The 24,221-nt window shown below is 44.1% G+C and overlaps 1 protein-coding gene across 1 annotated transcript in view; it reads right to left on the bottom strand.

The window, feature by feature from the left end:
• LOC134512958 (protein ELYS-like) overlaps positions 1 to 22,789 on the bottom strand; it is a 30,787-nt gene extending 7,998 nt beyond the window's left edge. The window contains exons 1-26 of the mRNA XM_063328885.1: positions 22,669 to 22,789; positions 21,696 to 21,949; positions 19,818 to 19,998; positions 18,802 to 19,009; positions 17,969 to 18,085; positions 16,918 to 17,002; positions 15,140 to 15,287; positions 14,357 to 14,489; positions 14,088 to 14,269; positions 13,640 to 13,701; positions 12,680 to 12,808; positions 9,302 to 9,392; positions 9,124 to 9,213; positions 8,821 to 8,961; positions 7,937 to 8,041; positions 7,072 to 7,165; positions 6,059 to 6,182; positions 5,881 to 5,937; positions 4,857 to 5,003; positions 4,578 to 4,765; positions 4,264 to 4,408; positions 4,037 to 4,168; positions 2,690 to 2,837; positions 2,449 to 2,599; positions 803 to 983; positions 320 to 517 (exon numbers count right to left, since the gene is read on the bottom strand). Coding sequence (XP_063184955.1) covers positions 320 to 517; positions 803 to 983; positions 2,449 to 2,599; positions 2,690 to 2,837; positions 4,037 to 4,168; positions 4,264 to 4,408; positions 4,578 to 4,765; positions 4,857 to 5,003; positions 5,881 to 5,937; positions 6,059 to 6,182; positions 7,072 to 7,165; positions 7,937 to 8,041; positions 8,821 to 8,961; positions 9,124 to 9,213; positions 9,302 to 9,392; positions 12,680 to 12,808; positions 13,640 to 13,701; positions 14,088 to 14,269; positions 14,357 to 14,489; positions 15,140 to 15,287; positions 16,918 to 17,002; positions 17,969 to 18,085; positions 18,802 to 19,009; positions 19,818 to 19,998; positions 21,696 to 21,949; positions 22,669 to 22,789 — 3,612 coding nt within the window. The remainder of the gene's footprint in view (positions 1 to 319; positions 518 to 802; positions 984 to 2,448; positions 2,600 to 2,689; positions 2,838 to 4,036; positions 4,169 to 4,263; positions 4,409 to 4,577; positions 4,766 to 4,856; positions 5,004 to 5,880; positions 5,938 to 6,058; positions 6,183 to 7,071; positions 7,166 to 7,936; positions 8,042 to 8,820; positions 8,962 to 9,123; positions 9,214 to 9,301; positions 9,393 to 12,679; positions 12,809 to 13,639; positions 13,702 to 14,087; positions 14,270 to 14,356; positions 14,490 to 15,139; positions 15,288 to 16,917; positions 17,003 to 17,968; positions 18,086 to 18,801; positions 19,010 to 19,817; positions 19,999 to 21,695; positions 21,950 to 22,668) is intronic.
• Between the last annotated feature and the right edge of the window lie 1,432 nt (positions 22,790 to 24,221).

Below are 24,221 nucleotides of genomic sequence, written 5' to 3'. Positions count from 1 at the left end.
CTTTCCTGCCTGCCATACCACCCCTTCATAAGGTTTAGCAGGAAGCTGAACTAGCAATCGGGAACACTCACAGCTCCTAACGACACTTGAGTAAAAACCACCAAGATCACTGGTATGTATTATGAAGGTGTTCCTGCAGGCAGGTGATGCTACAGAAGGTCTAACACAGCCGTTTAGGACCAAATTCAAGTCTGCCATTCTGATGTGCAATTCCAGGTCTCAATTTAAGGAGGCAGGCAAACTCTATAAAAATCCAAATCCAAACACAGTCTATAAAGACTTTAACTGGAAAAAGATCACTCACTGCAGCCCAACTTACCCCAACAGTCCACGCTGCATTCGAGTTCTCCTCCCTGAATGATATCCTAGGCTCCTTTGCTCGTAAAGGAGGAGTGACCGATCGTCCCGGAGACGCGGAGGGAGTAGCTAGGGGAGTGGTGCGAAGGCTGGATCTGAGAACAGACCGAGGAGTAAACCCAGGAACACCAGAAGCAGATGTGGCCAAAACTTTAGCTCTCTAGGAAAAGAAATAAAAGCACTTAATTTAAAACCCATTAAATGTTCAAAACAGAAGGCTTCCCTTGTCAAAAGTAAGAGTTTAAATTACAAACCGAGTTTGTACCAGCAGGGAGGATGTTTAGCCTCTGCACTGCTCTTTTTCCAGAGGTACGAAAACCTTAACGATAAAAAAGCTTTTTATGTCTACAAGCTTTATATAACGATAAAAAAGCTTTTTATGTCTACAAGCTTTTGGTTTGGTTGGTTGTCACTGGTGTGTTGCGTTGGTTTTTTTAATACAAACCTTAACCACAGGAGGAGTGGTAAGTAAATTCAGCTCTGAGCCTCCTGAAAAATTATTTTGTGAGGTGGAACCATGCATATTTGATCTCGGTGGGCTGGATGGCATGAACGAAGTGGAAGCTCTGCACGGTGACTGTGCTGCAGAACATGAAGGAACGGGATGGACCATCAAATCAGGCAACCTGTTAAGAGACACGATTTAAAAGAGGAAAACAGATAAATCAATGGGGGCAAGCTCATGCTGCGTTCGAGAAATCTGACATGACACAGCACAAAAACATTCAATCAACAAGAAATATGGGTAAGCCCTCAGCTGTTCAGGTGATGTATCAGGCCCAGGAAGAAGTTACAGGCATTTCCTTTTTGTAATTATTTCTCTACATTTCACACTTAATTTCCCAAATCACTGCCTCTGAGGCAAGAGTAATCCCATTTCAAGCTGCACGAGGCATGTAAGTCCCATGCCAGAAGAAAATGTATCTACATTTCTGCGCTGGGACCACTTCCAATTCTCCACTTAGTCGTGTCCCTAAGTTGGCCTTTTGGAAGCATTCATTCTGTGGATGTACTATAGCTGGAACGCTTCCATGAAGATTTCATAACTGGCGTCCCAACAAATGCATCGCGCCACTCTGCACCAGGGAGAGGATGTGTTATGGCTGGTGGTCCTGTAGCTCGAGGTCTAGAATTAAAAGGAAAATGTAACTGACTGTCATTCCCCTGAAGTCCACACATACCGGAACTCAAGTTCATTTGACCACGCCACTCGTAGGAAAGTCATCTGACAACTACGAGCCTCCTTCCTGCTCTTTATAACTCTGCCAAATTTTAAGCAAAAAGGGCAGAAACAAAGCAGACACTGGGCAGGAGGTGGTAAAACAGGACTATTTGATCCCACAATCAAGTCTATCAGTATCTGTACGCCCATACCTTGATGGTAATCATAGTCTTAGTTTCAGCTACCTAAAAGCCTGTAAACACACTTCCCAGAATGTAAACATATATGTATTTGCATAAATGAGATTACCATAGCAGAAAAACTGTCTCTCCACACAGTACTTATGAAGTATTGATTCTTAAATGTAATATGTTGAATGTGCAAAAAGCCAAACAAGGCTTTAGTCAGGTGCACCTTCCTTCTGGCACACAACATAACGTATCTGAGCAACTGAATGGTAAGGCTGTCTGAGTAAGAAGACGTGTATTTATTGCTCAGTTGCACAGAAACTGTTTTAAGTGGGGTCGTCAATGGTGTGTAACATTGAATAGCTTCATAGAGTAGCTTTGGAGTAGTGCCATATTTTGTTCAACATTTAGCTTCAGCTGTAAGCAAAGGTGTAGAAACTTATTCCTAGTGTTTCAATGGATAGTACAAAAAATACAGGACGATTTTTATTGAGAACTAGCAAAACCAGTTAGTAACACCTAACAGAAGCTTGCACACTTGAGAGAACTTTCTCCTGGAGCAGGCTGCAAAGGTTGGCATCCAGGCACCTTTTGGGTACCTCCAGTGAAGGAGACCCCACTACCTCACTGCAGGCAGGCGAGTAAGGACAAAAGACCACATAACCTCAAGACAACGGTACGGAGTCAGGTGACCTTTATAACACGTAGATCAAGACTAAACTTTGTTAAAGGGCTGCTTACCTATCAACACGTGAGAAACCGGTTTCCTGCTCATTTCCTTCCCAGACTTCTCCAGTTTTGCACAATACAGCACTGAGGAAATTTTCTCTAGTACACAAATGTCCTGCATTAGCTGGGTTTGTTACGGTGGATAATGGCGTTGGTCTTGAGACTGGAAAGCAAGAGGGGAAAAATATCAGCCTGCTGCCGTCAAAGAGGTGGGTGGTTAGTTCTCCACCATATTTCCCCCCCTAAAAGTTACCTTCTCTTACGACCGACGCAGGCAAATGGTAAGGCTTGGCTCTCTCTACGGCCAGCTTCCTTTGAATTCGTGGAAGGATCTTGCCATATTGGGGTAATGCAGAATTTCGGGCAACTGCCCTCTCTCTCAAGCGAGGATCATGATCATTCTGATGAAGGAAAAGCATAAAGAAAAACTTTAACTAATTACAAGAAGTTCCTTGCACAGACCTCTCCGTGCTATTTCGCATTAGTGAGCAGATTTCCTCTACAGGTATGGGAAAACACCTCCACTGCACAGAACAGCGGCAAGTTCTACCCATCCGCACACACCGATTTCACCTGGTACTTTTAGCAAAGTGGAAGGAAGACTGGAATAGCAACAGAGCCTACAACTTGAAGTTAAAACAATGCTGGCACTCTGCAGAACCTTCTTCTGATAACACCTGTTATCACCTGCAATTTTCTGATATCACCTGCAATTTGCAAACGACTTACTACATAGCAGGCTTTCCCTTGTTCTTCCTGAAACGCCAGCGCCCTGAATATACGGGACAACTGGAAATTACCCTGGACAACATGATGTGAAGATTAAAACAAGCAAGAAAAAGCGACCTACGCACACCACCTGGCCGCAAGACAGTTTTCAAATGCAGGACCTACGACTTCCAAAACCACCTTAGAAGTTTGAGTCACTGGAAAACTATGATTCCAGAAAACAGCAAACGCGTCACAAATCCAGAACACAAGTTCATGTAACACAAAATGTAATCTGGCTATTTTGAGAAATAGAGGTTAGACAAGAATTTTTGTCATAAAAGCCGTGAAATGAAAGTTGTGGAATTGGAGAGCACACTGTAACTCGCAGAAATTAAAAAAACAAAGAAAACCCACAGAAATTTAACCTGTGGATTGGCATCTAGCCTGCTCTCAGCTAGAAAAATACAGTTGCGTGCAAGACACAAGCGATGACATACAACCTACTCGTCATCCCACAGGAAGGAGTGACACAAACAACTTCCAGTAATCTAAGCCACGCATAACATAAGTATCTCAATCACGGAATGGTAAGATTGGCTGATGGGAAAGATACATGTTTATTCCTCAGATGCAAACAAACTGTTCTCCAAGGGGTCAACAGTGGTGTGTAACATTTAATTTATAGCTTCATAGAGTAGCTTTGGAGTAGTGACGTATATTGGTCAACATTTAGCTTCAGCTGTAACCAAAGGTGTAGAAACTTGTTCCGAGTGTTTCAAAGACTGGTATGAAAAAAACAAAGCAGGATTTTTATTGAGTACTATCCAAACCAGTTAGTAACACCCAGCAGAAACTTGCACGCTTGACAGAACAGAAATTTCACGCTTACCATAAGATTGACATTCATGGACTGATTCAGCTCTAGTGCTGCAATGTAGTTGGCACGCTGCAGATGGTAGACTAAAAGGAATTCTTGATTCTGAACACCAGCACTGGTCCTTAAAAACTTCTCCAAACACTCCTATGAGAAAAAAAAAATCATTCCAAAAATCTGTTATGGCTCTGCCTTTTCTCTTTTCAAAGAGACGATGAACATTTTTCCTTGCTCCCACTTACTTGTTCGGTGTCTGTGAAAGGCAGCTTCAGCAAGTCTTCCATCAGGCCCATCTCCCGGCACGTTTCGTACATGTGTTTTAAGAGGTCTTCTAAGTTTGCCTGAGCGGCATGTTGGTGCAACAGACCCCAAGCCTCCACCATGCACCTGTAATTAATGTTTCAGACGTAAAGGCATGTTAATAGCATAACCAAAGAGATGCCCCAAGAGTCTTGTACTCAAAGTTTAAAGGAAACTTAGGGGATGATGATTTCTATTCTTTGTTCTCCATTTTCACAAGATTTGCGTGACAAAATGGTGGGGTGTATTTCTTTACCTATTGGAGAGCAACACAGTGAGGAGAAGCTGCACTTCCCCGCTGCTTGACACTGATGGATTCATCATCTGGATATATCTGAGGGCTTGCCCATGCTCCCCTTGGCACAGGAGGGACTGAATAATTCTCTTGTGCTGCCATGACGCGGTTTTGATTGTAGCGGGATGAAAGAGCAGGGCCAGTGAATTCTGTACAAGTTAGAGGTCGGGTTTTAAAATCATTTTCTAGATTATAGCTTTGTACTGCCATGTATGTCTAACTCAACTCTACCATACTTACTTCGTAATCATTGTGATCGAGAAGCCAAAAACCTTCAACAAGCTTAACAAGTCCCCAAGGCATGCCAAAGGCAGTTGGGAAGGAGTCGACTGAAGTTTCTGTCTCACTCGGAAAGGAACGCTTGATATCCAGCAGCAAGTAAATTGTCTGACATCAGGTATCTCATTAAGGCTAATCAGTTTATAAGACCAAAACTTTATCACATTACCTTTAGAAAAACATAATGAAGTAAGAATATAAAAGTGGTAGGAAGCAGAAAATACATTCAAAACATTGGAGCATCCAACGCTCAATTATTACAGCAAATAAATTCCACAGTTGGGTTTTTCCCTCATGTCCAGCGTCTATAAAACAGTGTAAATTGTGGCATCCTTACAGTACAGCTCAGCTCCGAATGCTTAAAACTGGATTTAAACCAGTATGCGGGTCACTCATTGGTAGCGTCATTTTCTCTTTCTGACGTCCGTTTTTAGGGACATCATCTAACAAGACAGCTCTGGGCTATAAGCGTTTCTAAGCCCCTTGCTCTCTAGGCTCCCCTCGCGGGTTAGGCAACAAACAGCAAAAGCAAGGCTGTGTATTTCAGCAGCTTAAAAATTAAGTTTCTGCCTGTGATTTCAGCAAAAATCCGGTACTGGTAAACCACTCTTAGAAATCCTTTTGCTCTGAAACAGAAATTGTTTTATAACCCATCATGGGTGTTTTAGAAAATTTTAAACGGTGTTTAAATTTGGAGAAAAACTAAGGACATTTTATATCTTCAACCCTTATTACTAAAACTGTTTTCTCCCTATCGGAGAAGACTTTTGCAACAAAACGTTTAAGAAAAATGTCATCAAAAATCCACAGTACAAAGAAATAAAACAGCGCTTCTGTCTACAACTTAACGCTAAACTAAATGTTTTCACTTGCATCGCCTTTGAAGCATAAATGAAAAAATGTCATGAAACAGGTCGGCGACCAACACTGAAGAACATTTATGTGCATCCCCTGGAGGTGTAATAAAAATAACTAGAAAGGATACAATTGCGTGTTTGCAGTTTTCTTCAATGCTTTCTAGCAAATAGAGATCCAGCAGTGCCTGAAATGAAAAATTAACAGTTCTGAAAAAACGCCTGTCTTCCCTAAATCATTGGCTTTTGGGTGGGGTTTGGCTGGGAGGGCGGCCGTTTGTTGTTGTTCTCAGTGAACAGGACACTCACATGCAAACTGGCAGGCGGGTATTTCCCAGTTCCTCCTGCATCTCTCCGCCACAGCTTCTCCACTTGGTCTCCTAACTGGGAAACCATTCCATCAACCATCAAGCAGTCCGAGTCCCATTTTCCTCTGGAACAAAAGGTAGCAAGGATTTGGACAGAGTTAAACACTAATTCCGGCCTCCCGGTGTAACGGCTTTCCTCCAGTCTTCTGCTGACTGCAGCCCTGCCCTTTCATCTCCCGATGGCACAAAGCAGAAAAAGGACACTAGCGGCTCTGTGCTTCGAAGGAACACACGAGCCTGTATGTAAGTTACTTGAGAAGTAAGCCAAGGAAGATGAACTTTGAAGTCAATACCTCCTACCCTGCAGCTTCCACCTTAACTCACCTTGCAGCCTCTTGGTCACAGTGCCATCGCCAAAGCTTGGTCAGCTCTTTATTCAGTTTTCAGTACAATTTCCAAAGAAAAACCTATTATCGGCTAATCCAAGGCATGCCGCCTATGTGCTAGGCAGCTAGTCCAGGAAAGAGAGCTGACGTTAGCAAGTGACTTCTATCCGACAGCCAGCAGAGTGCGAGGCGTGCCAACTCCATGTAACTCCAACCATCTTACAGAATCACACCACGTACTTGTGAGAAGGGGACTTAGGCCAACAAAGTTATGACCCTCTATTGGTCATATGGTCATAATCGGTCATATGGTCATATGGAGGTGACTGATCCTGCCCTAATCACATGGCCTTTTTCAGTAGTCAGAAATTATACACATTAGCCAATTAATAAAATAGACTCCCGAAAAATGATGATACCAACCAGTGGTACTAAGCAGAGGTAGATAGCAACGTTTTAACACAGGAAAGTAACCTCTCTGTTCAACAGAACACACGTGTCACTGAAGTCAAGAGTATTGCTGGCAGCGGCATTACGCATAGCCCATGCAACTGTTGAGATAAAAGCCATTCCCTTCCACTTCTGAATTTGCCGTGGAAGTGTTCTAGAGTCTTCCTCTAGCTCTTACCTTGATAAACGCTCAAGTTTCTGTCGCTGACCAGTATAGTAGCTCTCAATCAGAGGATAATTGTAGAAAGGTCTCGACAAACGCGTATCGTCATCTACAGGCAACAAAGTAGAAGCAAGTTAAAGCAGTCATATCACACTTGTAAACGAAAATTTTTGCCTAAAGAGACAGAAGATCGTACAAGCTAAGCATCAAGAAGCCTCCAACTCTGAAAGAAGCCAATCCTCTTTCTGCCTTTGCTAAAAGAACTCTAAGAGACGAGACTCAATTCCTTCTTGCCCCAAGTGCCGTTTCAAGGTTACAGTTCACGCAGCATTCACAACATGTAGGGTAAGCTGAAGTTCACTATAAAAAAACCCACCCAGTTCTCAAAGGGAATGGTTTCTAAACATGCCGCGTGAGCATCTGTGAGACAATTAATGCTGACAATGGAATTTCTAATCCATCCAACTAAAGAAGGATTTCCAAGGTGTACTTTCTCCTCAAGCAACTGATAGAAAGTTCAAAACATGCAGGTAATGCTCTCACTCTAAAAACAAGCATTCCGGTACTTGTTGTTTAATAGTACTTTGTTTAAAATCTCAAGTAGTTCAAGCTGTGGACACAAGCAGCGCCTTGAAGTCAGGGGTCCATTGCTATTCCTAAAATCCACCCAGGAAAGAAACTGCCTGCCTCATTCTACGCCGTGTACTTGACAACCCAGCAAAATCTCAACTTCACCCACAGAACTTCAGCACACCCTGCCACTGAACCAGCACGACTTCTTCCTGACAAAACCGTTACAAAAACATGGCTAAGCATGCGTTCGTGGGAGTCACTCACTGGATGGTCGCCTTGTTACAAACGTATGACAGGTCACGCTTACCTAAACCCTCTGGAAGGAGACCGGATCGACAGAACCAGATGACCACTCGTGCATACAAAGAAATGAGGCCGGTTACCGCTTGCTTATTTGTCACGTCTGCAAAACCTGAACAAAGGCAGGAGATGATTAGCGTTATGCAATTCTGTTCATTTTCACAAAACTCCCTTCATCCTACTAAACCAAAAGTATAAAAATAGCACATTAGAAATCTTTCTCTTTGCGTTTTTCATGCTGTATCGCTTTCTTATTTGAAGAAAAAAACCACTATCACCACCAAACCAAAAAGCAACCCCTATAAAGAACTAAACTCACTAAAGGCTAAAATAAAAAAAAAAAAAAAACAAAAACCCCAAAGCCTGAACTACTAAATGCACGCAGGAATAAGACATCTGTTTCTCACGTAGCAGAGATTCTTCTGATAGCAAAGGGATATTCTTTTCTTTTCTCAATAGGCCAAGAACCATTTCTAAGAGAAAAAGCTGTAGAAACTCAAGTAACTTACTTTGCACGTTACTCGTTTACGCTTCCTTCGTATTGTTTAGCAATTTGCAACACGGTGTCTGCATGCAACTAGAACTTGCTAGCTAAGAACTCAAAGGAATAATTTTCAGCAATACCACATTCGGTTGCTGTAATTTCAGCCCAGTTGCCTACAAAGCTTCTCTCTGAATGTAGCCTCCCCCACCCCCTTGCATGAGCTCCACCATAAACTGTTGCCCTGAACTCCATGCGTGTTTTGTGGTGGTCCCAAGCGCTCAGCTTTAAGCCCCTTCTCCCAGCTAAATGTGACTGTCTTCCAATCCTCAGAAACAACAAAAGCCCATGTTGCCACAATTCCAAATCTTAATAAAACATACCAAAGATTTTGTAGCACTACTACAAACCTTTTCCAGTAAGCTCTTGTGCTTCTGTGAGAAAACAGTTTAAGACCGTGCTAAGGTTGCTCAAAAGCAACTGGCAGCGCTGGAGAGACCGTAATGTCTGGGCGTCAATGAAGTTGCAAGAGCCATTAAACAGCGGAACACCTTTTCAAGAATAAATATTAAATCGTTAGCCGACAGAGCAATTCCAGAGTTTCAAGGCGCACTTCAAGGACCGCGTGCAATATCCTATAGCGGCGTATTACTGAGGAAGCTCAATCAGAAAGAACGACTTTAGGTTTGCGGAATGACTACACTAGTACTCACAGATTTGGTCAAATTCTTCCTTTGTAGAGATCACTTGGTTCCATGTCCACTCAAGAACAAACCGTAAATTACCAGCAGACCTTGGCTGCTCTTTAAACAAAGAGAACAAAAAAGAAATGAATCAACAGGCTCCAACTCAAAGAGGTACCACGTAAAAAAACAACGTTCCAAGTATTACCTTCAGATATCCAATGTTTAATGCATCCAGTCAGAAGTCCCACAGAACCTGTCTGGACAGCAGCTGACAATACTGCTTCCAGCTGCTCCTCCTAAACGTAACAGACAAACTCAAATGAGAATCTTACCTACTTGCACCATGTGAACCATCAACAGTAAATGTTTCTTTCTAACTGTATACTCATTCAGACATCACAAAGTCAATCAGGACACAGGCCAGGAATGCCACGTCCTTTCTCTTAATTCCAGCCACAGGCTGGACTGCCCACTGCTCTGAGGAACACATTAACACACTTCTCCTCTGACATTTCAACTTACTGCAGCCTAATTCTAATCTTTCTTCGCATGCCTCTGCATTACAGTCTTCACGTACTGAGTTCCAACTATTTTCAGAAACATCCTCTGCTATCACCTGTTACGCATTCTGTGCATGTAGGTTTGCCATTGGAGTGCACGAAGGGGGCAGAACAAATACACTGTTTGCTTGGAAACTCTTGAAACTACAGCCAAGCAGTTTTCTAGACTGTGAAGACATGAAGCAGGTCTCATACCCAAAAACACTGTTAGAATTTTCAGTCAGCCAGAAAATTAAGTTATAAGTCAGCCAGAAAAGGAAGGTCAAAAAAAGCGTACCCCCTCCACGAGCAGCGCTGGCAAATTGGTAACAATGCCCAGTGACTGGAAAAAGGGAAACACTGCACCCGTTTTTAAAAATGGTAGAAAGGAGGACCCTGGGAACTACCGACCTGTCAGCCTCACTTCTGTGCCTTGGAAGATCGTGGAACAGATCTTCCTAGAAGCTATGCCAAGGCACACGGAGGACAGGGATGTGATTTGAGACAGCCAGCACGGCTTCACCAGGGGCAAGTCCTGCCTGACCACCCTACTGGCCTTCTATGATGGAGTGACTACACCAGTGGACAAGGGAAGAGCTACGGGTTCGTTTACCTGGACTTCTGTAAGGCCTTTGACATGGTCCCCCACAACATCCTTCCCTCTAAATTGGAGAGACAGGGATCTAATGGGTGGACTGTTTGGTGGCTGAGGAATTGGTTGGATGGTGGCATCCAGAGGGTAGTGGTCAATGGCTGCATGTCCAGATGGAGATCAGTAACAAGTGGTGTCCCTCAAGGATCCAGATTGGAACCAGTACTGTTTAGGATCTCCATCGGTGACATGGACAGTGGGATCAAGTGCACCCTCAACAAGTTTGCAGATGACAGCAAGCTCAGCAGTGCGGCTGACATGCCTGGAGGTTGGGATGCCATCCAGAGGGACCTGGACAAGCTCGAGAAGTAGGCCTGTGTGAAGCTCATGAGGTTCAACAATGCCAAGTGCACCTTGGGCAACCCCCAGTATCAATACAGGCTGGGGGATGAAGGGATTGAGAGCAGCCTCGAGGAGAAGGACTTGGGGGTACCGGTGGATGAAAAGCTGGACGTGTCTCAACTGTGCACGTGCAGCCCAGAAGGCCCACCATATCCTGGGCTGCATCCAAAGAAGTGCAGCCAGCAGGTCGAGGCAGGTGACTGTGCCCCTCGGAGGGCTGGAGCACCTCTCCTATGAGGACAGGCTGAGAGAATTCGGGTTGTTCAACCTGGAGAAGAAAAAGCTCCGAGAAGACTTTATTAGGGGTTTCAGTAGTTAGAAGGCGGTTATGAGAAAGATGGGGACAAACTTTTTTGCAGGGCCTGTTGCGATAGGACACAGGGGTAACGGCTTTAAACTAAAAGAGGATAGATTCAGTCTAGATATACAGAAGACATTTTTTACAATGAGGGTGGTGAAACACTGGAAGAGGTTGCCAGGAGAGGTGGTAGATGTGCCATCCCTGGAAACATTCAAGGTCAGGCTGGATGGGGCACTGAGCAACCTGATCTAGGTGAAGATGTCCCTGCTCACCGCAGGAGAGGTTGACTACATGATCTTTTAAGGTCCCTTCCAACCCAAACGATTCTATGAATTTTCTGAAATAACAGAAAAGAAGTGAAACATTTCCATTCTAATAGGTTTAAATTTTAGGCTCTTCAAATACTGGATTATAATGTGGTGCTAATCCTTTAGAAGAATAATCCACAGGTATGCACAGAGGCGCGATATTAAGTAGTAGCTTGTCTCAGCTGGAGTTCTCATACTTCTTTCAGATGAAAGGATCCCTCAGAAAACTTTATTTTGTTGTGGGGGGTGATGAGGGGAGGGGAGATTTGTTTGTTTTTTTAAACACACTGAAAAGTATCTTTCCCTTCCAGGCAAAATCATGACATTCAAAGCGATTTCTACACATTAGAAGACACATGAGATGTTTCCACCTTTTCTGAATACTGGTTTCAGGCAAGGAAACACACCAAATACTGCTCACAGTGGCAAACAAAACTGCAAAGCAAGCTTCTTGACCCTACTTCTGAAATTTGTCTTCCTAACACTCACAGGAAATCCCTGCTCAAATGCATAACAAGCCTGATGTAGAATCCAGGAGGCAGGAAGATGAGGGCAGCGGGAAGGCTGCTCTCCCCTTCCTGCTGATGGCTCCACTGCATGATGACCAGCTGGCTGATCCTTTCGCTTAGACCCTGCCGGGGGGAAGAAGATGGGCTGCTCATCACAAAGGCTCCATCTCTCACGGAACTCTTCAAATGACAGAGAAAGGTTGATGCAAATGGAAAACCTATGGCAGGGGGAGTGAAGTCACTGTGGTGGCATAAAGCACAGAGAAGGTAGCGAGTGTCATGAGATAAAGGTGATTAAGGTGTTGCAGCTGCAAGAGGGCAGTCTCAGAGCAGCAAATTGGGCTACTGCAGCACAAGGCAGAGGCTACAGAGGTGGAGATCCGCCCGGAGAGGATGCAGAAAAGCCTACCGATGAAGGGAAAACGAGGGCAAGCCGTGAAGAAATTGCCAGGGAGAGCTGACAGCAGTAATCCTTTACCACAGCCCACTTCCTTGGAAGCAAATGATCACGTACAGTGACAGTGCAGCAAGCCGACGTCTGCAAGAGCTCGCATCCCAGTGAGACGCCCCCATTGTCGGCTACTGCACTGAACCACTGCTTTGAGAATCTGACAGGGATGGGGGTTGCTCTGGGGGACACATGCGTTATGTTGGGCATGACCAGCACTGACTGCACGCTTCCTTGTGCGCATCTGTGTGTGGCACCGAATTAAGAGAGGGGTCTCTAAAGACAGATCTCTTAGGGCTGTTCCCAGTCAAAGTCACTACTTTGGATCTAAGGATACGGTTACTTCTGCTAGCTCAGGTCATGCCTGTATTTCAATGCAACTTTGCAAAGAATCCAAAAATTGGATTATCGTGTCTTGTAGCCCCTCCAGCCCTGTCAGACCAGATGGATGTATTTCCCCCTTGATTCCCTCATAGGCACTCACCTGACTCAAACTGGATGGCTGGACATCAACTGGTCTTGGAGACCGCAAGCCAGCTACAAGACACCTATTGTAGCTCTCCTGAATGGCTTCCCATATTGAAGGGCCAGATTTCTTCAAAAAATTCAAGGTCTGAAACATCAATCGAAAACCACAGATTAAGACAGCATTGTTATTCCGTCACTACACTTCTGGATAACCTCTAAAAGGAAGAATCTAAACGTTCACTGACACCGTCAGACAGCCTGAACCACTAAGATGCTTTAGGTTAGCAATCTGCGTAATTAAGTCTTTTCTACCTTCTCTGTCTATACACAGGCCTTGCTCTTTCCCTCAACACTGACACAAAATACATTCTGTATAAGCTAAGCTAACATGCAACTTCACGCTTTGGAAGATCCTTTCCATGCCTGTTCGTATGGAAGCCGATTCATGTTGGAAACATTTAGTGAGCTGAAACTTCACTCAAAATTATCTGTCACAATCTGTGCCGTGGCTCAGAAGTTATAATTGGCCGAGTTTGGGAGAAAACAAAATTTTCACTCCTCAAACAGTTATGTCATTTTTCATTTTCTCCATTCCCTCCTTTTTCAAGAGAATTGGGGATCAAAACTCTAACTCAAGACTATGCAGGCAGTTCGACTGAGGGGCAATAAAGAAGTAACACCTTTCCCCGCCTTCTACAGTGGTTTTGTTCTTGCTCCTGGAGCGACGTTGCATTCCTTTCTAGACGTTCAATCCCCGATCGTGCTTCAAGAGGAGACAACGGCAGTTGTACAGTCCCAAGAGGGGACCTAAAACATTACCATTTGCATACAACTGGCGACAGGATACAATTGCAACTATGCGTGTGGACGGGCAGGATGAGCATGAAACGGTCCCTAACACGGAAAGCAGTGCAACAGAAAACTTAGAAAAGCTACATCTCCTGCCACTCGCAATAAAGATACAGTAAAAGATCACCTCCTTCTGGAAGCCGGTGCAAGTCATGTGAACGACTCCGGAGGTCAGCAAGCACGTACCATCTGCAGAAACAGGGAACGTTTGACAACCTTCCGTACTCTCACAGTTATGGCATGACCACTTTACATTTTTTACACACCGGTATCTAGAAACATATAACTGAGTGCTTTGAGCTTCAGTTCACAGTCATTTCAGGCTATAACCAGCACCACTTCACCGGCTACATTACAAAAGCACCAAAACTCAGCCGGCTGTCAGATATGTTCCACAATAGTAAATACCTTGTCAGTACAACGTGATCAGAGTTGGGTTTGGGGGGGACTGGGTGGTTTTTTGGTTTGGTTTGGTTTGGGTTTTGAATGACAAACAATGACTGAACAAGAGAACCAATGAATGGCATTTGACCTCATTTTAAGCTTATCACTCTCAAAAGCAGTGAAATACCTACCAAAGTTATAGGTGCTTGGATTAAAAAACTGCTCAGGTGGTGGATAAGAAGGAGGAACTCCCCGACTTAGACTCCGCTCATGGACCAGAATATCCAAAAGGAGCTTCGGAGAAGTCACGCTCACTACGGTATCCAGCGACCACAGTGCAAAATAGGGGCACTCATGAGGGAATTCTTCCGGCCTTAAAGAAAACAAGCGCGTAAGCTAAATGCTGACATTCAAATGAATTATTGGCAGGCATATGGAAAACTACTGAAGAAAAATCTACCTTAGCGAATCTGGCATTTGAGCAGAATACCAGCGATTAATGTCAAATACACCCAGGTAAGTAGATGGTTTTCCCTGACCGTACGTATTCACTTGCCAACTGAAGACTGAGACACTGGTGTCAGGAGACGTGACTGTAAAAGACAAGACGTTGTTTCTGACTTGTAGAAAATACGATAGATCCGATAGTTTTAAAACACCACTTTCTATTTTGGCTTCATTCTCTTCTGTCACTCGTGAAACACAACACTTCCTAAGAGTGATTACAGTACTTACGGAATAGCAAACATCTCTGTGATAGGTTTCAGTCACACTGCCCCTTTTTCTTGTCCCCTCGTCCAGATCACTGGTCAAGATACTAAAGAGAAGTGGCCCCAGTGCAGTGCCCTGGGGAACAGCACTTGTGACGGGCTACCATCTGGATGCAGATGCGGACATCGGTTTGAAGAAGGGAAAAAATTCTGGTAACATTCCTAAGCAATGGAGAGTTTGAACTTCTTGTTCAAAGATGGCAGCTGGAGGAGTAAAACGACTGACCATCATCATACAAACGGCCCCACCATACATCGCGATAGCATGTCAGCAAGCATAAAATAAAACTCACTTTTTCCCTTAAAGAAGTCCCACATAACTTAAGCATCCATTTTTTCTTCGTAAATAATCCCAACAATCTAGTCTATGCAGATAGGCAAGACTTTCAGACTGTGGGGACAGAACAGCATTCGTTGCTTAGGTTCCAAAAGCACTTCTTTTAAAATCACCAAACACGGACATCAGAACAAACCTTCATTTACGCTATCCTCTCCGCCAACGTCGCTGCGGAATTTTTCGACAGTCTGGCAGCTGATTAATGTAGTACTCATCTGGCCTCTCAAGGGAAAGACTCCACCCGTGAGATCTAAACTGAACTTTTCGCCACAGTATTCCAAACCCTGGGGGAAAAAATCAGAGAAGAGAGCAAAGGTCATTCTAAGATAAAAACATACATTATGGCTAAATATGAAAGACAGTCTAACAGAATAGGCTTATTATACTGTGTATTTCGCATGAGCCTATTTCTGATGGTAAATAGAAACTACGCCTGACATGCAAGAGAATGCAGTGTCAAATCGTAACGGGTAAGTTTGGCTGTAAAGGCTTTGCAGATCTAAACATGCTTTGCAGAATTCCTTGCAACATCAAGGTTTCTTTAAAAAACCTAAATATATCTCTACAAAGGGATATCTGAAATAGTGCAACACACATGCATGCAAAGCTCTTGGCTCTGCATCTTGACTACAGAACTCATGATGTTAGAGAAGTCCCAGCAAAAGAGCAGTAAGCCTTAACTGAAATACCGGCAAGGTAATACTGAACAGCAAGCAAAGCCCTTCTAAAACTAAAACACCCAATCCGGGTGCGCTGCTCCTCTAGAGCAACGTATGTTTCTGTCATAAAAACCCTGCACATCAACAAAGATAAGGAGATGGCATCCAGCACGCCATGAATCCCTGGAAGATCCTTCTACTTGGTCACCGTGATAGATAATGCATTTTAAAGAAATTTTTTCCAAACACCTAACCTCTATCTATGCAAAAGCAACAGTGCCAAATGAGGAAGCACCTTTCCTACACATAAGCAAAACACTCAAAAATCTAAACCAATCCAAAAAAAATCAAAAGGCACAGTCCCTACAAAAACCAGAGTACCACGATACAAGAGTCACCCCTGTTTCGTTCCATAGCTATTGAGAATATGCAAGAGAAAGTACCAAATAAGGAGGAAAGACTTGCTCTGAACTAAGATTACTGTCCCCTCAAAAAGATTTTGGAAGACTTCCAGGCGTACAACTGAATGGAATTACACATCTAACAGATGCGCCTTGTCTCTGTTAGCTATCTGAGATACAAGGATACCTCACATCTGTATTTTAAACGCATCCTCCTTGGAGCCAGATCTAACATTTAGGTACACTCTTCTGACCAAATTACATATTTTCCTGGCTTTAAGAGTAGATTGAATAGGTCACCCAGCCAAAAAGAAGAACGAGTTATCTTTACAGCTACTAAGTGTCAGGATCAACACTGAAGAGACACTGTAGGTGCATTTCATGTGAAAAGTCCGGCTGACAAAGCTCTAAGGGAAACCAAGAATATAAAACTGAAGATCAGCAAAGACTAGAGTATGACTGTATTTTAAGAAAGGGAGAGAGACAGAAGCTTATTCAAGTCCGAAGCTTGGTTAAACCAAGCGATTCAAGGCCCAGTCTTCTCTTCCTACATGCCATTCGTTTGGTATTTCAGAATAATTTTATTTGCAAAAGCCGCTTCCTCTTCAGGAATTTCATTTATACGGGCTCTTTGCAGATGAATCTAGCTGGAACACACGACACTGCAGTATAAAATGGTACGCCTTCTTTCCAAAAGGTATGGACAAAGGCCGTGCCCAAGAAGACTCAGCAAAACATGATTATTTTTTCAGCCAGCTCTGAAGGTTGATGGTAAATCTCACCCCTGTAACTCAACTGATACTCCCTTAGAGAAAATTACTATTGTCTGCTTTTCCCATGCATGCACCTCTTACCTCATACATGACTTGTCCTGAGGCCACGCGTTTTCTGTCACCAAACGTTAACTGCAGCAGGTGTAAACTCACCACATCACCTTCACTGAAAAAGGGATAAATTATGAAATTTGGTTACAAAGCTGCTTTATAGTCCTCACTGTCGTGTTAGTAGACCTAAATGTTTTCTTAATAGCATGCTCCTGCTGAAAAGAACACCACCTCTTCCCAAAACATCATCACCGGCCACATTTAGCCACTGAAACATAAAGGAGGGTGTTTGGACACTAACAGCTTCAGGGGCAAAAGCCAACCGTACAATTGGAAAGCTGTAATATGTTGTATGGACTAAGAATTGTTGGAAATAGTTCTTCACAATGAAGAGTTCTCCATCAAAACTGCTTTGAAGTCAAATTTTAAAAGACTGCCACTCTACCAACAGCTGAGCTGATGGAATCGCTTGCTGATGCAGACAGAGAGATCTCTCTGCCCTTCCCTTACCACCAAAGTTCCCCTCCCCCTCTTGCACACTCTGCACCCTTCCAAGTCCGATTTGATTCAGCAGAACAGCAGGAACCCATTGGCTTTTCTGCTGAATCGTTTTCTGCCCGGGGAGCTGCACTGCCTCACCAAGGCTCCACAGACTGCTGACGCTGGCACAAGGCCATCGGCAATACTGTCACCGCCGCCTTTAGGGGCGGCAGGCTGTTGTGTGGGCACGTCTGGTGTTCTAGATCTGCAGCCTCAACTGCTCCTAGTGGTATTTTAATACCACGGTGTGACTATCAAACAAATGATGAAGCGGTCATCGAGGAACAAAAGCAAACCATTTGAGAATGCGAGCAGAAGAATATGGCCACTGTTGCTTTGCCTTCTGACAGAAGGCAGGAACTAGTAGGTCCCTCTTCACGTCTGGTAAATCCTGTAAAAATTGCATTCTAAGTTTAACACCTTCCGTACCGGAGAGAATCGCAGACACACAACAAATACACATGTTCAACTGTATGGGAACAAATATCCTTAAAAAAAAAAGGAATTAATTCAGTGGCTGATAGTTAAAGTCTTTATTCACCTTTCCTGCGTAGACTGAACAGCCCACAAGTAGCAACAATTGCGAGGATCATTCTCAGGCTCTTGAAAAGTGACAGCATAGACAGGAATCCTCCCTCCTTCAAGCTGAGCGTGGTGCCTACAGGTTTAGGGGAAAAAAAAAGCAAAACGAAAAAGAAAACAAAAGGTGAGCCTAGTGGCCCAAACACAGGTAGTTTCTCGTTTCTTGGACTACGTCAAGCATTGTTCTTCCTGACTTCTGAACCTTACTTGTACCTCCACACTCTACTCTTGCCACCTAATTATTCCTCCACTGTCTATTTATGCATCCAACAGCTTCTGGGGAGTCAGTGCAGATCTGCTGAAGGGAATCCCAACCAGAAGTTAGCCAAATATTTCAGGTGAGATTGCTCTTTCGGCCAAAGCTGACATGCAGGAAAGAATACATTTTTCAGGCACAGGTCAGCTATTGAGTTTTCATGTCTCACTAGTTTCACCCTGGACACTTTAGAGAATATCGGCACCAAAATCACATCACTGACATACTTCAGCCTTTCAATGGATGCCCCAGTTGCAGTAACTGGTTCTGAAAACCCCAGGAAGCATGCTTCCCACAATTCCTCAATCCACAGGCACAATAAGGAAAACAATCCTAGTCCACTGGGGAGAAGGCGGACCACTTCATCCAGGTATGACTGAAAAGTTATGTCAGAAGAGGATTTCTGAACGTGCCAAGATTATACTCATACTCATTTCACTCCCTGAAAAAGTTCTCTTTACATCCACATACTTCCTTAAGCAACAAATCGAGAGCCCCGCACCTCCAGGCATGGCCAAGTGTAAAGGCCTACTTACTCTCTCTTCAAAGTTTTCATATTCCAGAGCGACAGGTAGCCGTCTGAGAAACCCACAACGAGCTGGTTGCTTCTGCTTATGTAGCACAGGGCTGATACTGCTGTTCCGGAAGCATTTTGTAGTTGAAAACAGAGACGTCTCCCTTCGCTGGTCACAGTTTCTCTTCTTTGTGCAACTTCAGCAGGATTTTTAGTGACAACTTCTAGATCTACACACACAAAACCAAGCAATAAATGAATACGTTATGCCATTTAGGCTGCATTTTAGGCACTGACGTGACAACCCCTATCATCTAATGCTACCGTGCCAGGCAAAATAGCCATTTATGCAACACTTTTTTTTGCCATTTCCATTATGTATGTCTTTGAACAACATAAGAACTCTCGGATCAGACAAGTATTCTCACTCACGTTTGAAAGCTAGGTAAAAGCGTAACCTTAATAACGTAACCAAATTCTTCCTGGACTCTGAAAAGCAGGAGTTTGGGCCTCGTGATGAAATTTGAAGTGGCACCTCGTGTTTGAAGTGGCACCAATTTCTGAAGCTGCTGTTGTAATAGCCAAAACGGTGTATGCAATCTGAGTACACCTATTCGAGATTTCATTCATCCAAATGCATGGGTGTTGGTAAGTGGGGTTTATTTTAAAAAACAAGCCCAAAATTTGCCCCAAGTCAATTAACACAAGCAGAAGAGCATTCCCGGGAAACAGGGCTCCTCCAACACAACTTCCTACCAGGCGGCCGCACCGGCTCACGTGGCAAAATTCCTACACCTCTCTGGCAAGAATCATAGTGGCACAGGGATCTTGGTGGGAGGGGGCATTTACAACACTGCGAGGAGCAGTCAGACGCTCCCAGGTTTAATCAGGTCAGGACTATACGATGTCAAACTGCCACCTGTAACCAGTCGTCAGAAATGTCTGACACAAGGGTCTTCAAAGTGGGATGCATACTGTTTCGTTAGAAGACAGAAGTTTTCTTGCGTTTAAATTCATGTGGAAAAACTGCAGGCTTACCCAATGCTTCGATATCATTCTGAGTGCAGGAGCAATCATCCAAACTAAGGTCAACCAGAAGCAGATGGCCAGCATCTGTAGCCACTGCTGCCACCCCAAAGAGCCATCGCAGACTCTGATGGAGGTGCTGAGTGCTCACGCTGGGTCCTCCGTGATTCGCTATGGGTTCTATAGCGGTTACCTACAGGAAAACTACAAGTTACTATTTGAGCTCTTTGACAAGCTCAATAGAGAAAGTAAATACAGGAGCATCAAAGCATTGTTTGCAATTAGATCAAGAAAAGAGACAAAGACAAAAAAGCCCCGTACAAAAACCTGTTACTGCCTTCCATTTACTAGATTTCCTGCGGGTAAGTGACTTAACTTCAACTTACATGGGGCATTCTATTAGTACAGCTTAGCAATTTCCATTTCCTACTTCGCAGTAATTAACTGGAGGAAAACACAGAAAATCAGTTATACGCAAGAAACTTTATCGTATTCAAGGGGCTTAAGACAGACAAACACAACTACATCAAGGTCTCCCACCGCTCACAGCCCACCAGCACCGCGATACAGTCTATGCCTTCTTTGACAAACGGGCGTTAGGATAAATCAGGGCTCGAGAGTCAGACGAGGCAGCGGCCAAGTTGCATGGGAGACACACCATTTCCATGGGAGCGAAACGTATTTAGAAAGCGTTGAAGGGAGAGACCAGCTTAGTAAAATTCACACTAGTCCGCATTTAGAAGAAAAGTAACAACCACATAAAGGAAAAGAAGCTTTAAATGCACACCAGCGCTTTCACGAATGTTGAGAAAAATGTTAAAAGCCAGCCTAAAGCAGCAGCTTCTCAGATAAAAAGGTGACTCCACCTGAAGGAGGAAGCGCACACTGCTCTTTCACGTGCCCAGCAGTCTGCACGCAACTGTCTCACAAGGTGAAGACAGACCTTTCAGCACACGTTGCAGCACATCCCAGGACAACACTGACTGCTAGAGCAGAGACACGAGCACACAAAGACTCCTGCGCTAAAGCTGCACGTATTTCTCTCTCTCAGTCACCCCAATACGAATGCTTACTACTAGTCATCACACTGTAGCATTACAAACAAACAAAACTCCACCTGTATTCTAGCAAGTCAAACCAAAGCAGCTGATGGAAAGCTGGCTAAGAAGTTAGTTAGTTAGTTGTTGCAGATTCTAAGATGATAAAAATGAATCTTGATGTTCTATTGACTGCCACCGATTCTTGTTTACATTAAGATAATGAGGCTAGGGGACACACATCATTTGAGTTTCTGGGTTACAGAAGACAGAAAACATCAGCAACATTACACCAGTGTGTCCCATCTACACAAACACACTAGTCAGAGAGCAGAGATTCAAGGACTGCAGGCTGAAAGGTGACCTCCCAACAATCTGTCAGATAACTCACTAGAGGCTCTTTTTTCCTCTCCTAAGTCAACAGAAAAATGTGTTCTCCTCAGCCTGCTTGCTAGGCTGAGATTCAAGGCAATGTGTCGAAGTCATTTACAGCACAACTATGGAATTCTGAGCCATTTTAAAGACGGTATTTCTGATGGAAATCAAGCAATTAGGGCCAAAAAAAGGTGCTTTTCAATGCCTTTTTGCGGAAGGAGAGAATCGGGTAACTCTGTGCTCTACAATAAAACCAGAAAACTTGTTTTACTCTCAGTAAACTCCAACAATAATGGCACATTAAGCCCAAGATTTTACAGCAACACCGTCTTGACTGGATACTCTCAAGTGACAGGATGTTAACGCACGATAGAAAAAATACCTCCTACAAAGAGACGCTCCAAAGCTTGTCCTAAAACAGGCCTACGCAGCACCTAACAACATCAAAGCTTCGTTTCTCCAATTAAAAGGTACCTACCCTCCCGGGAAGAACAACTGCTTTAACCACTCTTGAGAGTCCAAGGTCGTACAGACAGAGAACGCTTCCCTCTGCGTCTTCCAACCCAACCAGCAGTCCAGTTCTCTTCTCCCAGGAAAACTCCTTCACCACACGAACAGTGGGAGGCTGTTCATTGACTCCACTGAAACGGTACGCAGAGAGCCGCTCTCCTGTCACACAGTTCACCACCTCAAGGTGAGGACCACGTGCCAACCACGCCAGGCCGTTTCTCCCTGTGAGAGAAAAGAAAGAGGACTGAAGCAAATGTCCAACGGAAGACTGAAAACAGCTGAAAAAAAATCACAGTGCCTGCCCCTTTCCTTCAATAAACGTACCTAGCAGAGGAAGACCGACCTACCTCATTCTAGTCAATGATTCAAAATCACCCGTTGAAATCCCCAAGCAATCCCTCCTAAAATTAACCACCTTGTTATTTTGCATTGGTACTTGTCATTCCCGCACCGAAGAATCTGGGTTGTTTGGGATAAAGATGACAAGGTCCTGATCGACAGCCTTTATACCATATTCGCCTTGGTTTTGCTAGAAATGATCTAAACGCATATGGGAATACAAGTCTTAGAGCGTAGAGGAAGAATCGAAGGCATTTTGTTTCACTGAACTACTGCCAGCCCAAAGGAAGTATGAGCTCAATTCCTGCATTTACACTCAGGTAGATAGATTCCACCTGGTCTTAACAGAAGCCTAGACCTCCAGATAGGCACCCAGCTCTACTGTCACATCACCTGGAAAGTCCACTTCAAAGTTTAACTATACTCACGTTTTAATATTAGCATTTGTCATCGCTGAAGCACCCTTTTTGTTCTCTCTCTCTAAACAGGATGCCTCTTAACAGCACCAACCTGACACAGCTGATACGATGACCTGAGGCTTCAGGTAGCCTCCAGGCAAGAACAGCTTTGTACCGAGACCAAATTTAAAGGAAAATGCTCACCTCCAGAAAACCTCCCGCACAGCACAGAGCCGAGGGTTCCCTCATCTTCCCCAAGTGCCTGAAGAGTCACCTCTGGAAACTGCAGCAGACTGCTCGTTACCTCAGCTGTTAGGTCTTGCATTCTTCGCTGTAAATACAGGAAAAAATTGCACAACTAGACTCACGTCAGCCAGAAATATTCTTGAGAGTGACAGAAGTTTCATCAGTATGCAGTGAAAAATCCCCTAGACATCACCTCTAGCTCTTTTCCTTGCAAATAATGGCACTCGGGAGACTTTTTGCTCTCCCAGCAGAGCAAAAGGAGAATCCTTTGCTTTTCTGATGCCTGTGAGATCACCAACAAAAAGCGACCCAGACGTATCCACAGAGAAATAACAGGAAAAAGCCCAATACACTGAGTTCAAGTCTACTCACACAGGTTAGGAAGATGGGAGCTGAGAAAAATCAGATTTTAAAAAGCTTCTCAGTAACAGGTACAACTTTCCATTTGTCCTTTCCCTTGATTTCGTACTTTACCCTTTGTTACTTATTGTCAGTTGTCTTCTAGCAGCCAAAATTACCATTGGTCTTCACCTTAGGTACTTATGACTTCCAAACTATTTCCAAAGAAAGGAGCGTACCACGAGTCACAGGCTGAGGATAGATTTTTGCATTAAAAAGCTCCAAGAAGAATAAACATGGAGAAATTACATGTTCAAGCAGAATCACATTCAGCCAAGTCAGGGTTCAGGGACGTCAGTTTTGACTGACGGTAGTACCTGAAAATCCGTTTCAAGGGCCAACAATGCAATGGGCTTACTGACGAAAAAGCTAAAAATATGGCCAGCCGCAGCTGAAGAGATGGTTTCACAAAACATGCTGACTTCCCTGCCACCAAAAGAGAGGACTTGCCGCCGCCTCCCATCTCTCCATCTGCTCCTTTGTTCTACTACCGTACTCCTGTGGCTCACCTCGCACTGCCTTAACAGTGCCTTAGAGCACTTTAGGAGCCAAGTTCACTCCCTGAGCAGGCAGGAAACTCACCCAGAAAAGCAGGTGGTGTTCCACCAGCTTCGAGAGCTCAACTGCCTTGCAGAGACAACCAGCAAGCATAAGAGGTGGCACAAGGAAGGAGGCAGGACCACGCATCGGGAAGAAGGAGAGGGAATTTGTCCATCTCCTTTTTGTGGCAGTCAGCCCGGGCTGCTAGCTCATACCCGGGTGAAACGGCACACTCAGTTTGCAGGGAGGGCTAAAAACCCCTTCACTTTTAGAAAGGACACCACCCAGGACACAGTCAGGCATCTTTTAAGGCAACTTTTAACTCCCTCTTGCACGGAGAGACTCCCTAGCTCTCTGGGAAAGGCTGCAGCTGACAGGCGTCGTTCTTTCATTCCGCCAGAGGTGGAAGCTAAAGTGATTTCAGGGAAGGGTTATAAAAGGGTTTATAAAAGTTATACCAATTTTTGAATTGTTGTTCATGACTGGTTCCATGACATTTTCCCCAGAGAAACAGGAAGCAACTCACAAGCACTGGAGGAGCAGCAGATGGAAAAGTCACTTTCTGCACTCTC

Source organism: Chroicocephalus ridibundus, chromosome 3 (assembly GCF_963924245.1).
Source record: "Chroicocephalus ridibundus chromosome 3, bChrRid1.1, whole genome shotgun sequence".
In the NCBI taxonomy this organism is placed as follows: Eukaryota; Metazoa; Chordata; class Aves; order Charadriiformes; family Laridae; genus Chroicocephalus; species Chroicocephalus ridibundus.
The sequence above is the reverse complement of the archived record's forward strand: the minus strand, read 5'-3'. Positions and strand labels throughout refer to the sequence as shown.